At 38.3% G+C, this 17,199-nt stretch overlaps 1 protein-coding gene across 5 annotated transcripts in view; it reads right to left on the bottom strand.

The window, feature by feature from the left end:
* The window catches only part of ZRANB3 (zinc finger RANBP2-type containing 3), a 296,619-nt gene that overhangs the window by 52,315 nt on the left and 227,105 nt on the right, over nt 1-17,199 (bottom strand). For all 5 annotated transcript variants that reach the window (XM_042243938.2, XM_060410091.1, XM_012138942.5 and 2 more), the window contains 4 exons: nt 10,543-10,662; nt 8,047-8,166; nt 4,846-5,025; nt 4,179-4,331 (listed from right to left, as the gene is read on the bottom strand). In XM_042243938.2, the coding sequence (XP_042099872.1) occupies nt 4,179-4,331; nt 4,846-5,025; nt 8,047-8,166; nt 10,543-10,662 (573 nt within the window). The remainder of the gene's footprint in view (nt 1-4,178; nt 4,332-4,845; nt 5,026-8,046; nt 8,167-10,542; nt 10,663-17,199) is intronic.

The raw sequence follows: 17,199 nt of genomic DNA, 5'->3' as shown, positions 1-17,199 counted from the left end.
GTACAGCACAGGGAACTATATTCAACATCTTACAATAACCCATAATGGAAAATTTGATCTCTGGTTCCTCTGCCCTTTCTAAAAACAGCTTGAACATTAGGGAGTTCACGGTTCACATACTGCTGAAGCCTGGCTTGGAGAATTTTGAGCATTACTTTACTAGCATGTGAGATGAGTGCAATTGTGCGGTAGTTTGAGCATTCTTTGGCATCGCCTTTCTTTGGGATTGGAATGAAAACTGACCCTTTCCAGTCCTGTGGCCACTGCTGAGTTTTCCAAATTAGCTGGCATATTGAGTGCAGCACTTTCACAGCATCATCTTTCAGGATTTGAAATAGCTCAATTGGAATTCCATCACCTCCACTAGCTTTGTTCATAGTGATGCTTTCTAAGGCCCACTTGACTTCACATTCCAAGATGTCTGGCTCTAGATTAGTGATCACATCATCATGATTATCTGGATCGTGAAGATCTTTTTTGTACAGTTTTCCGGTGTATTCTTGCCACCTCTTCTTAATATCTTCTGCTTCTGTTAGGTCCACACCATTTCTGTACTTTATCGAGCCCATCTCTGCATGAAATGTTCCTTTGGTATCTCTAATTTTCTTGAAGAGATCGCTAGTCTTTCCCATTCTGTTCTTTTCCTCTATTTCTTTGCATTGATCACTGAGGAAGGCTTTCTTATCTCTTCTTGCTATTCTTTGGAACTCTGCATTCAGATGCTTATATCTTTCCTTTTCTCCTTTGCTTTTCACCTCTCTTCTTTTCACAGCTATTTGTAAGGCCTCCCCAGACAGCCATTTTGCTTTTTTGCACTTCTTTTCCTTGGAGATGGTCTTGATCCCTGTCTCCTGTACAATGTCACGAACCTCAGTCCATAGTTCATCAGGCACTCTATCTATCAGATCTTGTCCCTTAAATCTATTTCTCACTTCCACTGTATAATCATAAGGGATTTGATTTAGGTCATACCTGAATGGTCTAGCGGTTTTCCCTACTTCCTTCAATTTGAGTCTGAATTTGGCAATAAGGAGTTCATGATCTGAGCCACAGTCAGCTCCTGGTCTTGTTTTTGTTGACTATATAGAGCTTCTCCATCTTTGGCTGCAAAGAATATAATCAATCTGATTTCGGTGTTGACCATCTGGTGATGTCCATGTTTAGAGTCTTCTCTTGTGTTGTTGGAAGAGGGTGTTTGCTATGACCAGTGCATTTTCTTGGCAAAATTCTATTAGTCTTTGCTGTGCTTTATTCCGCATTCCAAGGCCAAATTTTCCTGTTACTCCAGGTGTTTCTTGACTTCCTACTTTTGCATTCCAGTCCCCTATAATGAAAAGGACATCTTTTTGGGGTGTTAGTTCTAAAAGGTCTTGTAGGTCTTCATAAAACCGTTCAACTTCAGTTTCTTCAGCGTTACTGGTTGGGGCATAGACTTGGATTACTGTGATATTGAATGGTTTGCCTTGGAGATGAACAGAGATCATTCTGTCGTTTTTGAGATTGCATCCAAGTACTGCATTTCGGACTCTTTTGTTGACAATGATGGCTACTCATTTCTTCTGAGGGATTCCTGCCTACAGTAATAGATATAATGGTCATCTGAGTTAAATTCACCCATTCCAGTCCATTTTAGTTCGCTGATTCCTAGAATGTTGACGTTCACCCTTGCCAACTCTTGTTTGACCACTTCCAATTTGCCTTGATTCATGGACCTGACATTCCAGGTTCCTATGCAATATTGCTCTTTACAGCATCGGATCTTACTTCTATCAGCAGTCACATCCACAACTGGGTATTGTTTTTGCTTTGGCTCCATCCCTTCATTCTTTCTGGGGTTATTTCTCCACTGATCTCCAGTAGCATATTGGGCACCTACCGACCTGGGGAGTTCCTCATTTGGTATCCTATCATTTTGCCTTTTCATACTGTTCTTGGGGTTCTCAAGGCAAGAATACTGAAGTGGCTTGCCATTCCCTTCTCCAGTGGACCACATTCTGTCAGAAAAGGCAGAGGAACCAGAGATCAAATTGCCAACATCCACTGGATCGTGGAAAAAGCAAGAGAGTTCCAGAAAAACATCTATTTCTGCTTTATTGACTATGCCAAAGCCTTTGACTGTGTGGATCAGAAGAAACTGTGGAAAATTCTGAAAGAGATGGGAATACCAGACCACCTAACCTGCCTCTTGAGAAATCTGTATGCAGGTCAGGAAGCAACAGTTAGAACTGGACATGGAACAACAGACTGGTTCCAAATAGGAAAAGGAGTACGTCAAGGCTGTATATTGTCACCCTGCTTATTTAACTTATACGCAGAGTACATCATGAGAAACGCTGGATTGGAAGAAACACAAGCTGGAATCAAGATTGCCAGGAGAAATATCAATCACCTCAGATGTGCAGATGACGCCACCCTTATGGCAGAAAGTGAAGAGGAGCTAAAAAGCCTCTTGATGAAAGTAAAAGAGAGTGAAAAAGCTGGCTTAAAGCTCAACATTCAGAAAACGAAGATCATGGAATCTAGTCCCATCACTTCATGGGAAATAGATGGGGAAACAGTGGAAACAGTGTCAGACTTTATTTTTTTGGGCTCCAAAATCACTGCAGATGGTGACTGCAGCCATGAAATTAAAAGACGCTTACTCCTTGGAAGAAAAGTGATGACCAACCTAGACAGCATATTTAAAAGCAGAGACATTACTTTGCAGACTAAGGTCCGTCTAGTTAAGGCTATGGTTTTTTCTGTGGTCATGTATGGATGTGAGAGTTGGACTGTGAAGAAAGCTGAGCGCTGAAGAATTGATGCTTTTGAACTGTGGTGTTGGAGAAGACTCTTGAGAGTCCCTTGGACTGCGAGGGGATCCAACCAGTCCATTCTAAAGGAGATCAGTCCTCGGATTTCTTTGGAAGGAATGATGCTAAAGCTGAAACTCCAGTACTTTGGTCACCTCATGCGAAGGGTTGACTCACTGGAAAAGACTGATGCTGGGAGGGATTGGGGGTAGGAGGAGAAGGGGACGACAGAGGATGAGATGGCTGGATGGCATCACGGACTCGATGGACGTGAGTCTGAGTGAACTCTGGGAGATGGTGGTGGACATGGAGGCCTGACATGCTGCGATTCATGGGGTTGCAAAGAGTCGGACACCACTGAGCGACTGAACTGAACTGAACTGAATAATGGAAAATAATCTAAAAAACACATAACTGAATCATTTTGCAGTACATCTGAGACGAATTCAAATATTGTAAACCAACTATTCTTCAATAAAAACCCCAAACAACAACAAAAACCCAATAAAATAAAATAAAGGTGCTTTCTCCAGACAGATCTTAAAAAAAAGGCCAAGATTATAACACACTAAACAATAAGAGAATACCAAGTTTGTAGTGAGGTTTTTTAAAAAAGAAGAAATTACAAGTTTTTCTCTACAGAAAAATGCCAGCTAATGAAGAAGCAATGATGGAATTTAAAAAATCACAATTTCAAAACTGCTTCAGGCCAAGATCAATGAATGCTAAAACCAAGGCGTGAAAGGTTTTGGGAACAGTAATAGTCATGTGATCTCCAAGTATCACACCATAGATTACTTACTAATTGTAAAGAGAAAAGGGTACCTTTATAAATCTGTCTTATTTTGGAGAAGCTAATTTCTCTTCATGTTTTGTCTATTCAGGCCAGTCTCCTCTGACGCTCACATTGTTTGCCTATTTTTTCTACTAGCTTGTTTGTTTTACTAGCTGAATTGTATAAAGTTATATACTTTGAACACTGTAATGCAAAATATCTTTACTGAGTATGAGACTTGTGTATGTCACTTTTTGTGGCAAATTTAATATATCTTTCCCTACCCTCAGGGTCTCAGATATAGTCTCCCATATTTTCTCCTAAAGGCAGGAATTCTACTTTCCTTGTTTTTCTAAGGAGCTGAACAGTGAGCACTGATCTATTACTATTGAAAAAAACAAACCACTCTTGCAGCCTCCTTATATCACAGTCATCCTTTAGTTCTCAGAGCTTTTCCACCTTTATATGGAGACTCCTTTCAATAGCGTGAACAACTGAAAATTGCCATTTAAAACAATATATGATAAAGTCATAGTTTCATGGTATTAAAATAAATAGAAAAAAATAAAAAAATAAAAAAATAAAATAAATAGAAAAGAATATAATCTTACACGAGTGAACAGCATTTCATCCCTGAGCTCTTCAGACCTTTCACTTGGAGTCCAAGCTTCAGCAAACTGCAGGAAATCCCATTTTTCCTTATCACCCTCCTCGGCCTGAAGTTTTTCCTTCCTCCCATTCAGTGTGCTTCCTGTAACCTGAGCCTGTAAGATGGAAAAGCATATAGATTTTAGGACAGGTCGCCTCACAGCTGACATTTACTAAGCAGTAACCTGGGTTTGCATTTGAGTCACAAGCAATCCAATAAAGAAAATCATATTTTGTCAATATATCATGGGCTTTAGGAATCAAGAATCACTCAAGGTTCAAGAATCCTTTTGAGAAAGTATAGGTTCTCAGCTTACAAAAAGGACTTGGGGTTTGAAAATGTTTTGTCTCCTTACTAGCTCATCCTCCCCTGGCCACTAAAATGGTAGAGAAGGGCTTGGAAGACAATGGGAACACATGTAAATTCATGTCTCTCTCTGATTACCAAGGACAGCAGGTAAAGCATTACCAACCGAAGCCTTTTCTGGACTTGGTCTCTATGAACATCAATATCTTAGTGTACGTATATATGCTTTGCCTGAAAACACCAAAACTCAGCCTCTTAATTCATACAAGCTATGCATAATAAGCTATGAGTAAGTTGGTAATCTGGTTAAATTCTAGCTTTACCTTGCGATTCAACATTCCCCACATAAGGGTGTCTAGAGTTCCGTTTGCAATAAGGTAGTGAATATTCACAGAACTGCATTGTCCAATCCGGTGAGCACGGTCTTCTGCTTGTTTTATATGTCCAGGGTCCCAGTACAACTCAGCAAACACAACATGAGTTGCAGCAGTAAATGTCAAACCCTAAGCAAAATAAAGTGAAGAAAAAAAGTGAAAAGTGAAAGTGTCAGACGCTCAGTTGTATCTGACTCTTTGAGACCCCCTAGACTGTAGCCTGCCAGGCTCCTCTGTCCATAGAGTTCTCCAGGCAAGAATACTGGAGTGGGTAGCCATTCCCTTCTCCAGAGGATCTTCCTGACCCAAGAATCAAACCTGGTCTCTTGCAGTGCAGTCAGATTCTTTACTGTGTGAGTCACCAGGGAATCCCAAAGTAAAGAAACTGAGATGCAAATAAACTGAGAATTTAACATAGAGCCATGTATAATAAAGTCTTTCCGAGTACGTTCAATGGACAAGAGAACTCTGAAGGACTTAAAAACAAACCAGTCTTTCATTTTAAGTCAAATTAAGAAAATTTAATTTAGATAAATGAAGACTGCTTACTGCAAATTAGTCACGTAAACTACAAAGAACATGTTTAAAAGGTATTTCAGTATTTCAAAAGTCAGTTTGACGATGTATACATAAACAAAATCACTTTATCCTCTGATGTATACTGGGTTCACATTACCATTGGAAAATCTAATAAAATACATTATAAATGAGAATATAATTCTAACAGATGGTATCCATAGCAACTAGGCAGAGAGCAATGACATCCTCTATTCATTTAATTCATTCTGTTTTATAAAGCAAGAAAATCATGTCTACAGTCAAAGCCTTTTCTATCTATGGAATTTCTCGTGTTGCATCCCAAAGACTCTGATGTTTACTGATTTGTATCTTGATGTATACAATACAGTTGCATCTTTGTGCAACTGTATTTTATATCAGTTTGAAACAGTATGACATTAAAAGTATTAACTAGGTCTTATTTTATAACTAATATATGAAATAACGCAAGTCTCTTCAAACTGAGTTAAAAAATGCATGACTTCAAAGTGGGTAGGTCAAGCGAAATGTGGACCACACTTATGTGACTGCCACACAGTAGTGGGTGGTATTAGGTGGTCAGCTGGAACACCTACCATATTACGGTAGTGTCATCTAATCCATGGCTGTTGTTCACATGCCCTGGAACTTCTGTGAGTGACATTCATGACTGCTGTGCTGCTTTAATGTTATTTTAGCTTAAAAGACTTCCCTGGTGGCTCAGACAGTAAAGCGCCTGTCTACAACGCGGGAGACCTGGGTTCGATATTTACATCAAAATATTCTAGAATGCTAGTAGGAAAAATGTTCAGAAGGGTCCGCTTCTACAGGTGGGAAGATCCCCTGGAGAAGGAAATGGCAATCCACTCCAGTACTATTGCCTGGAAAATCCCATGGACAGAGGAGCTTGGTAGGCTACAGTTCATGGGGTCACAAAGAGTTGGACATGACTGAGTGACTTCACTTTCCTTTCCTTTAACTTAAAATATTTTAATATCACTTAACAACATCATACTAGCATTCATTAAACAGTGGCACTCATTCTCAAGCTGAAGATCAACCACGCTAGAACAGAATTTAGAAGTAATAAAGACATGGACAGAGTCAAATAAACACCATGTTAAACTGTGCTATTTAGGATTTGAAATGCTGCAAGCATTTAAAGTAAAAAGTATCATAAAAGTGTAAAAAGTATCATATGACCATACAAACAAAAAAAGGGAAAATATGTTGGCAAGATCAAATCACTCAAAGATGCTATTAATACTAAACTACAATGGAAGATTCAGAAACCTCCAGGACAAAGCCCTTTCTACTTTCCTTCATTCTGATGAAGATGTTATTAATAGTATTCAAGGGTATTAAGCTTTGAATTATACAAGGCCTTCAGGAACACAGCCTTGAATAGAATGTGAGTGCCTTGTACAATCTTAATTTCAGAAAGTGTTTTATCAGGTCACTCCCAGACTCTCCTGCCCAGATTCTTCCTACTTATCTTCTCCCAAGCTATTGGTACTCCCTTTCTACTTTTAAGCTCTTTTTTTAATAATATTTTCTATGGCTGAAATAGTCTAACAGATATAAAACTCAGACTACTAGAATTCAATCCAACATGAAAGTGTTGAGACAACCATCTTTTTGATTAGAACTCCTACAGAGTTCTAGAACTTCTTCATCTTCATGGATTCTCTCTATATAGACAATTTTATATACATCAATTAGCTCACTAAAAGGAGAACTTTGGCCCTGGTCCAGATTCCAGAATCCACAGAAGCTGCCAGATTTGCCATATACCAGGTTGGATATTTAACAACAATATGCTCAATTGCTTTTCCCTCTGTTAAATATCCTGGCTTAGATATTTACATCAAAATATTCTAGAATGCTAGTAGGAAAAATGTTCAGAAGGGTCCCCTTCTACAGTGGGTAGTACAGACCAATATCTATTCTTTTCTTACTCCTTTGTAATGTAACACCTGATGATCAATAAAGGCTACTGTTTCCAGTTTCCTTTGAAGACAGCTGTGGCTCTGGGAATAACTGCAGGCCAGTGAAATGTAGCATGCCTTTCTCCATTCAGCTGCCTGGATCAGAGTGAGCTCTAGCAGAACTCTTACATGAGATACCTGCTAGGAGTGGTAAACCAGCCTTGGACTGTCTGTATCCAAGAGTGAAATTTGTGTATTTAAGTCACTGTTAATTTGGATTTTCATTTACTTGTAGCCAAACCTAATTCTAAGGAACAAGCCAAGGGCACTCCACAAAAAATTCAGAAAGCCAGGAGAGTTCTTTTTCCCTCAGGCCACCTTGCCTCACAGACTCTGATGAAAACAACCAAGTAAGATAAGTGCTGTAAGAAAGGGATCAGAAAATGCTATACAAAAGATCACAGGAAAGCATTATAATGAAATTAACTCTACTCTTTCAGGAAATTCTTTACTTGAAAATTCAGGAAGCTTATAATCAGAGGTGTTGAGGTCTCCTTCTGTTACACTTCCTAGCACTCTCCAAGGTGGAACGAGTATCACACCAAATAGGAAGTTGTAGTTAAGGTTAATGGCCTTTTTATTATCTCAACATTTCATTATCAAATTCAGACGTGAAACTTCTTACCTGACCAGCAGCCTGAATGCTGAGGATAGCCACTCGAGTTTCAGGATCCTTTTGAAACTGATTAACCAGATGTATTCTTTCTGAAGATGGAACACTTCCATCTATCCTGATGTAACGAGTCTACCATCAACAACAAGGGAAATGGCAAAATTAGGACAAGCTCCCTCTTATTATATACATGTTACAACTTATTTTTATGTTCACACAATAAAACAGAAACTGGTGAAAAAGGCTAGTAAACATTGTATAAGAAGACTCTTAACCAGATTTCTTAATACTTGCTTATAAAAACTTCTTATTTTAAAATATTTTAAGCTACTTGAGAGTGGTATCTATGTCTAATTCATCTTCATACCATCAATGCCAAATGTGATGTCACAGATATAACAGGAGTTCCATAATTGTAACTGGATTATTGTCTTCAGTAATGTTCTAAGTAAAATGATATGTAAACTTTAAAAGATGGATCAGACTAATTTTAAAGTTACAGAACCACTAATTCCAAAGTGAAAATAAAGTCAGACGTGAGAAAAAGTGGATTCGGCCCATGTATTTGGGATTCAGGAAAAGAGTCCTGAAATGTTGTAACATTAACTGGGAAGACATCTTTTTTAAAGTAGCATTTAAGTCATCTTTTTCCCATTTTTAAATTTAAAAGAAATATGTGATTTGGTCATCTCCACTGGGGTAGGAACCAAGACACACAAACACATTTTTAAAAAAGAAGGAAATATTAAGTACTAAATTGAACCGTGCTGTCTTTTAGGAACAATATGAGTTTAGAAAATATGAGCAGTCGGTGTACGTCAGAATAGTTTTTAAAAATTTACTACTCAAATTTGTAAAAACAGGCATAAGCCCTGAATTTCAAACTGTCTCATTTTTATATGCACTTTTATGGAAAATATTGCCTTAAATACTTGAGACACAGTTTTATAAGCGAACCAGCAAATTAATGATTTAATAGAATGTCCCTTATCAACTTTCCTATGTCCTCATAAACAGATATAAATTGACCAGTGATCCACCAATGGAGACTATAAAATCTTCTGAGGGTCTTTCTAAAGAAAACATACTGTCAGACAAAGGAGAGTTTGGGAGAAATTAACCTCCAACACCATGACTACCTACAGTTTTAACTCTTAGTGGCATTAAACGGAATTCTAAACACACCAGTAAAGTGGGAGTGGGAAGAAGAGACACACTTGGAATATATTCCAATAGTTTTAAGGTATAAAGGAATCAGAATCAAACATCTAATATTGTTCAATCATTTAAAAATTATTTCTAAGGCTAATTAATTCTTCCTTCCTCGAGGATCTATTACAGATACTATAGGATATGAGAAAGCATCCCTTTAATATATAGCACTTTACTATGCTATATTATTGTAAATCATTTTATGAAGGAAAGACTAGAATTATTTCTTTGGTAATGTTAATGACTAATTAGCAAATACTTGAAAAAAGTACACAAAGTTTTAAAAAAACATGGCTTTATTCCTCCCTTTAAAAAAGCTAACTGCATCAGCAAGTGGTTCTGATGTTACACGGATATTAAGCTCTTACAATTTGTCAGGAACTTCCTCTGGCTGATCCAGAGCATCTCAAGAAGGCCTTAGCACACACAGAGGAGCGACAGGTTTACACTTGGAAAGAAAAACGGCAGATACTGCTCTGGTAGTGCTGCTGGGGAACAAGGTGGGCCTAAAGGCAGGGAAGCCAGCATGTTTCAGGGGGCTTACCTGGGTGTATGTTTCAGACTCACCCATACTAAATCTTAATAATAATATTCTATAAAGTAGGCTGCCTAGATTTTTAAAAAGTATGACTGCAGCTGGGTAACAAAACTGTCTTCCTTTCTCCTCAAAATCACCCACATTCTAGGCCACCATGTGGGTAAACAACAATTTTAACTGCCTTTACCAATCTCAAATGGTTTATCCAATAACAAAAACAGAATTCACATGATAGTCTATCAAAGCAGCATAGTTTAATCCATCCATCCAATGTGATCAGTGGAGTATTATGACTGGTATAAAAGGGAAATATTAGTAGTATATTATCAACACAATGGAAATATAATATTAGTGTATGTGTGCATGCTCAGTGGTGACCAACTCTGCAACCTCATGGACTGTAGCCCGCCAGGCTCCTCTGCGCATGGAACTTTCTAGGCAAGAATACTAGAGTAGGTTGCCATTTCCTACTGGGATCTTTCCCACACAGGGATCAAACCTGTGTCTCTTGCCTCTCCTGCATTGTCCGGAGGATTCTTTACCACTGCATCCCCTGTGGATCCCAATATTAGTATAATTTTAAAAATATATATATTTGTATAATTTGCAATAAAATATGCAATAATAATTTATAGATATATATCCCATAATCTGAAGAAGGCAAAAAAAACCCCACCTCAATTATAAAAACTACAATTGATGTTTAGGATATAAAAACTGCATCCTAAGTAGTGTTTCATAAATAAATGGTAACATACCTTGTTTTCTATAACGGCTTCTGTGCAAGCTTGGAGCATGCTTAAATGGTGAGCAAAAACCAGAAATTTAAGTGAATCATTCTGAAGCATCATCTTAATATAATCCTTTACAGCACCTGCCTAAATATAAAAAGTTAAACCTCATTAATGTCATAAAAATGTTTATAAGAAATCATGTCACTTTAGTAAAGCAAGAAAAGCCTGAGAATCAGTAAGTTTCTATGAACTTTAACTGTTTTGTCCTCAAAGCAGCCTATAGTAGAAGCCCACACCTAAAGCGACACGTGAAAGAAGAGGAACATGAGGGAAAAAAACTGAGAAGTAAAATAAAAACAAGATAAGAATTTAGATGGAAAAAAACAACAAGATAGGGAAGGAGTCTCAAAGCAAAGTGGGTAGTCAGGTAAGCCGTGGTGAGGAAGCAGTTGGTTTTGTTCAGAAAGTAATTTTCAAAAAAAAAGCTCATACAAAGGAGCAGAGGAGTAAGTGGAATAGAGTGAAGGAGAAATTGGAAGATAAAAAGTCAAACAAATGGCATTTTGTGTGTGTGGGAGAGAAACTGAAAAAGAATAAGAAAACTGAGCTGAAGTTTAAAGGTTAAGGAAAGTTGTTTTTTTCATGTCTTTGTAACTAAGAAACTAAGGTAGATTTACAAAAAGGCTGTTAAAGGTGTAGAAAGACTGAGAAAAATAAGAAATGAGGGGACTGTGCCTGTCTCCAGGATGGAGAAGTTTGCAGAAGAGGCTGAAGTGATGGGATTAAGAGCTCAGTAGGGAGGTGAGAGAGAACAGGGAGGGAGACAAAGAAATCCTGAAGCAGAAGGGAGAAAAATCATGAACGCTTATACTGAATAGGCTTTTCTTAGCTAGCTAGAGGCCAGGTTACTGGTTAAGCATAAGAAATCAATATGAGATGAATTACATAGGAGTTAAATTTAAAATGGATAGCAAGAATTAAATTTAAAACACGAATACAGTATCTCTTAACTGTTAAAAAAAATTAGTCAGACGTTTTGGGAAAAGATAGCAGGCTGAATATATTTAACCTCCACTCCTCAGTGCTATATTTAAATGATAGCAAAATGTATAGAGAAAAAGAGGTTGGATAGGGATCAATAGCAACAAAACTTTGCAAGTGAAAAAGCAGACAGACGCCTGGTAACTGATTAGCCAACCTGACAGTTCTTAAGCTGCCAGTATGGAGTGCTGAGAAGTACCTGGTTTAAAGTGGCGTGATCAGAAAAGGATCAGGAAATGTCACCTCTGGAAGTGAGGATAGGGATGTGGCTAAAATAGGAAGACTGTTTGAAAAAATGTTTAAGTAGCTGAATATGTGCTGTGCTGATCCAAAGCCTTTCTCTACTCATTCCACATAAGAGGTGATCTCCCAATCCATCCTGGAAGAAAACTATAAATTTATTTTCTGGAGAGGGCGAAATAGAGGTTATCCAGATGGAGGAATCCTACACTGATGGTAGGTCATCCTGCAAAAAATCAAGGGGATTGGATATGTTACATAACCAATGGTGAGATCTGACCCTCTCTCTCCACTTTTTTTATTCCCTAGGGTCCCCAAACAGAGATTTAGGCAAGGGAGAAGAATCGTGTAAAATGATCCCTTTCTAGAAAAGCAGACCAGTAAAAAAAAAAAGACTAAAGATACTGATATTGGGGTTCCTCAACAAGACATCCCAATCAGATCACTCAATTATTATCCTTCAATAAACACGGAAACTCTACATATCCGTGAAGAGTTCCTAGTTAGCGTTTAAAGTCTTATAAATAAAAGCAGGCAAGCAAACAAAAAAACCCACCACATATTTGTGGAAAGCAACCTACATGAATAGATCAACACTGCAGAGAGAGAAAAAAAACAAACTAGAACAGGATACTACAAAAAGAAAAAAAAAAAAAAAAGAGTGGGGGGAGAGGGGCAGAATTCTCTTGGAAATTAAAACTATAATAGCAGCAATGAAAAATCTACTGGTTGCTAAGCTGAGGAAATCTTCCAGGAATTAGATGGAAATATAAAATAATAAGAGAAAATATAAAATATAATTAGGGAATCTGACCATGAAAAAAATATGCAAATAATTAAAGTTCTAGAAAACAACACAGAAAAAAATAGAAATTTTTTTAAAAAAGAATATTTTACAGAACTTAAAACTGGAAGTTCCCAAAATGGAAACTGGAAAAAGCCCAATGAAGATCCTTCATAAGAGATGAAAATGGACCCAGAGCAAGGTCCATAATCATGAAATCTTAGGACTTTGGGAACAAAGAAAGAACTCTACAAGTCTCTAGAGAAGGGAGGAACAGATTTCACAGAAACAAAACAGAATAAAAAAATCTGAATGGCATTGGTTATCTCAACATTGACACTGAATGAGAGAAAATGATTTCTAACTAACAATTCATACCCAGCCAAATTAAAAATCAGATATAAAAGTAGAACAAAGGCATTTTCAGATATGCAGAGTTTCAAACAATTTACTCCCAAAGTACCCTTTCTTGGGAGGCTACTGGAAAATGTACAGCAAAATAAGGGAATAAAAAAAAAAATCAAGAAAATTATATATACATTTGAAAAAGAAGTAATTCAGTACAAGGGAGAAATAGATAAAAATCCCTGATGAGAGTTCCACAGCAAAAGAAAAACCGTCCAGACTGCAGCTGATCAAATGCTAAGGAGAAATTTTGTTAAGTGGATAAAATTGATGTGACGTTAACATTTGAAGATATCGCAAGGAGACTGGACAACTAAGGTAAAGTTTGAGGCTGAATTAGTGAAAAATGAGTCATAAAAGAAAAATAACATATCCATAGTATATTGTACTGTTCATCTGTAAATATTATAAACATGGTTCTAATAACATGCAAGTTGAATACTGATCAAGCCAAAATTAGTATAAATTTATATAAAATTAGTAAAACTATACCTTTCTCCCTCTCTTCATCCATTTCTATCTATTAATCCATCAATCTATCAATTTGTCTATCTCCCTATCTATCACTGTTTGAAGAGTGGGAACAGGGGAAAGGTCTGGATGTGAGGGTGGGGCTGAAGACTGAAAGGGCTAAAGTCTTATCTTACATATAGAGAAACCCATTGATGACACCTAAAATGACACTTGCTGCAAAGCAAGCAGTAATACCAACCAAGAAGCAAGATAAACCCATTGCTGAGGGATCTGAAGTAAATCCCTCAAAATCAGCTACAAGAAAAGAACGTGGTTGCCTCCAGGGAATAAATTTAGGGGACTGTTATTTTTTTTCAAAATCTCTATCTCTCCTCATTAAATTATGATCAATATAGCTTTGTAATAATTTTAAAAAATTTAAATAGGAAACAGTTTAAAATATTTTAAAATTGAAAAATGCCAATTTAAATTTCACGCATATGACTATCAAGTCACAAGACTGATTCTCTCCAAGCTACATTTTGTATGTCTACGTTTTCCAAAGACTAAAAATTCATACAATGAAATTGGAGGCTGTTAAGAACTTTAGCCTTGGATTTCAGTGCCTCAGAAGGTGGAAATGAAGCCCTCTCAAAATAAGGAGCTATAAATTCCAGATATGTTGCTATGGTAACTGAACCACTTTAATAAACTGCATGTTTGCCTAAAGAGCTATATTTACTGTGATAAGCCTTTCAAAAAGTACATGTCAAGTTGGAGTATTTTTAAGGTACATTCATTTTCCAACCACTGCAGACTTACAGACTAAATAACCACTGCACCCCTAGTCTCAGTTGCACTCCCCACTTCTACACAAGCAAGCTGTTTCTACCAGTCTCCTCCACTACCATCACCCCCTCCTCAGTACAACCGGAAACTGCTGGTGTCAAAGCTCAAGCCCCTTTCTGTCTATTTCTCCCAATCATAGGTTCAGAAAGGCTTATGGTTACTATTAACATTATAAATTCAATTAGATAAAGTTCAATGGGCTAAACAATCTCTTGGGACTAACCTGTTAGCTAGTGTTGTGATGTTGCTTCTGAGGAGAAAATGTGTCTGCAGAACCAAAAAATCTACACAGCAAAGGGATTTAGGGATTCTCTTAGGTTCTTAGGCCAGGGACGGCATAGGTTTGCATTTTAAAATGAACTATACATGCATTTTCCTTGTTCTGATTCTAGTCTGATTAAAAGTCACTGCATTGTCATATTTTAAGTTATCTGAATAGAAGTTTGCTTTTGAAATATCTTAAGTGCATTTTATATAGGAACCGCAGGTCCTGTTAACTATTAGTGTTTTGGTCACACAAGTTCAGGTTTTATAGAAGCTGTAGTACTCACAATTTCATTTCATTTTACTAAAATTGGTCTGTTACTAATGTGTCTGTGAGCCAAAGTTCTAATTTAAATAATTAATGAAGACTACACACTATGTCAAGGCTATGGTTTTTCCAGTGCTCATGTATGGATGTGAGAGTTGGACTGTGAAGAAGGCTGAGTGCTGAAGAATTGATGCTTTTGAACTGTGGTGTTGGAGAAGACTCTTGAGAGTCCCTTGGACTGCAAGGAGATCCAACCAGTCCATTCTGAAGGAGATCAGCCCTGAGATTTCTTTGGAGGGAATGATGCTAAAGCTGAAGCTCCAGTACTTTGGCCACCTCATGCAAAGAGTTGACTCATTGGAAAAGACTCTGATGCTGGGAGGGATTGGGGGCAGGAGAAGAAGGGGACGACAGAGGATGAGATGGCTGGATGGCATCACTGACTCGATGGATGTGAGTCTGAGTGAACTCCCGGCAGTTGGTGATGAACAGGGAGGCCTGGCGTGCTGCGATTCATGGGGTCGCAAAGAGTCGGACACGACTGAGCGACTGAACTGAACTAAACTGACACACTACATCTCATTTAAGGAAATGCAGAAATAATGAGAATATGTTATACAATTTATTTCTTAAATTTTTTTTTTCAGTGAATAGGTACACATACTTTTTGAAGTAAAAGTAAAGAAAAACCTACATTGTATTAAAGACCTGAGGAAAGTTACTTTAAGTTGTCAGTCTTTAATCAAATAATAAGAGGGGAAAAGAGCAAAGAAACACCAAACTTGAGCTATGACAAAGACTTTCTCCTTGACCAAACTTCAGTTACGTTCCTCTTAGCCCTCTTCTTAACTATGCCTCAATTTTGGCTTTCCAAGTGTCTCTTGCCTTTTCCAGCCCCATTTTAGCAAGAATCCTGCAAGGTCAGTTTAGCAAGAAGGCCCCCACTCTTGATACCTGATTAACTCTTGGTATCTGATCAAGTTCCTAATCCTCACTATTTACAGCTAATTTCTTGGCCTTCTTTTTGCAAGAATTCTGTTTTGATCTGGTTTTGATCTGATAAATGCACACATCCCTGCTGCAAGAAAGTCTAGAATTACCAGTTATCTAAGAAGAAGAGTGAGTGACCAAAGGAACCATAACTGATTTAATGAGCAAGCCACAGTTTCACTGTTTCAGCCTATGCACTTAGACATGCATAGCTTAATCTTTGAGACAAGCATGTGCTGCTGGCAGGAGCAACCAGTTTAGCAAAATCTCCCTACCCTTGATGTCTCCTCTTTTAATTTTCTGACCACTGACCCCTTTACCCTGCTTGTTGGCTATAAATCCCCAGCTCTCTCTGCTGTGTTCGGAGCTGAGTGATCTCTCGTCTCAGTTGCAAGAGTTGACTCCTATTGCAAACTCTACTGAGATAGAGTCAACTCCTTGAATAAAGTCTTCCTTGCTGTTTTAACAAGTATCAGAATAACTTTTTCTTTAGCACCTATAACTTGTAGCTAAGGGAGCATGAGCTAAAAAAAGCTTCTCCTTAAGTTTTGAAGTCCTCAACCCCAGGCTAAATGGCAGATCTGTTTAGATATCTGGTGTGCGTGTGTGCGCTTAGTCATGTCCAACTCTGTGCCTAGATGGACTGTAGCCTGCCAGGTTTCTCTGTCCATGGAATTTTCCAGGCAAGAATACTCGAGTGGGTTGCCATTTCCTGCTCCAGGGGGTCTTCTTGACCCAGGGATCAAACCCATGTCTCTTGCGTCTCCTGCACTGGCAGGCAGATTCTTTACCACTGCACCACCAGGCACATGATTTAAGGACAACTCTTCAAGCCCCTATTAGTCAAGAAGAGGTGAACTGTGATTGGTCTCAGCAAGTCTAATACTTTCATTCCCCAGTGATTCTGCCCTGTAGGGAAAATGGGAAGTCTGCTGGAGGCTTCAGAAACAAAAACAAAATAATGCTCAGTGACAAACAGACGTTATGGAAAACTTCCTTGCTTTGGATGTTATGACCCGCACTTGAGCCACCGGGGCTTCCCTGGTGGCTCAGCTGGTAAAGAATCCGCCTGCAATGCGGGAGACTCCGGTTAGATTCTTGGGTCAGAAGTTCCCCCTGGAGAAGAGATATGCTACCCACTCCAGGATTCTTGGGCTTCGCTGGTGGGCTCAGAAGGTTAAAGAATCTGAATGCAATGCAGGAGACCTGGGTTCAATCCCTGGGTTAGGAAGCGCCCCTGGAGGAAGGCAAGGCAACCCACTTCACTATTCTTGTCTGGAGAATCCCCATGGACAGAGGAGCCTGGCAGGCTACCGTCCATGGGGTCGCAAAGAGTCAGATACGACTGAGCAGCTAGGCACAGCACAGCACACTGCAGCAATTGCCC

The sequence above is a fragment of the Ovis aries genome, chromosome 2 (genome assembly GCF_016772045.2).
Source record: "Ovis aries strain OAR_USU_Benz2616 breed Rambouillet chromosome 2, ARS-UI_Ramb_v3.0, whole genome shotgun sequence".
Lineage (NCBI taxonomy): Eukaryota > Metazoa > Chordata > Mammalia > Artiodactyla > Bovidae > Ovis > Ovis aries.
Note: the sequence above shows the minus strand (reverse complement) of the source record. Positions and strands in the feature narration are given on the sequence as shown.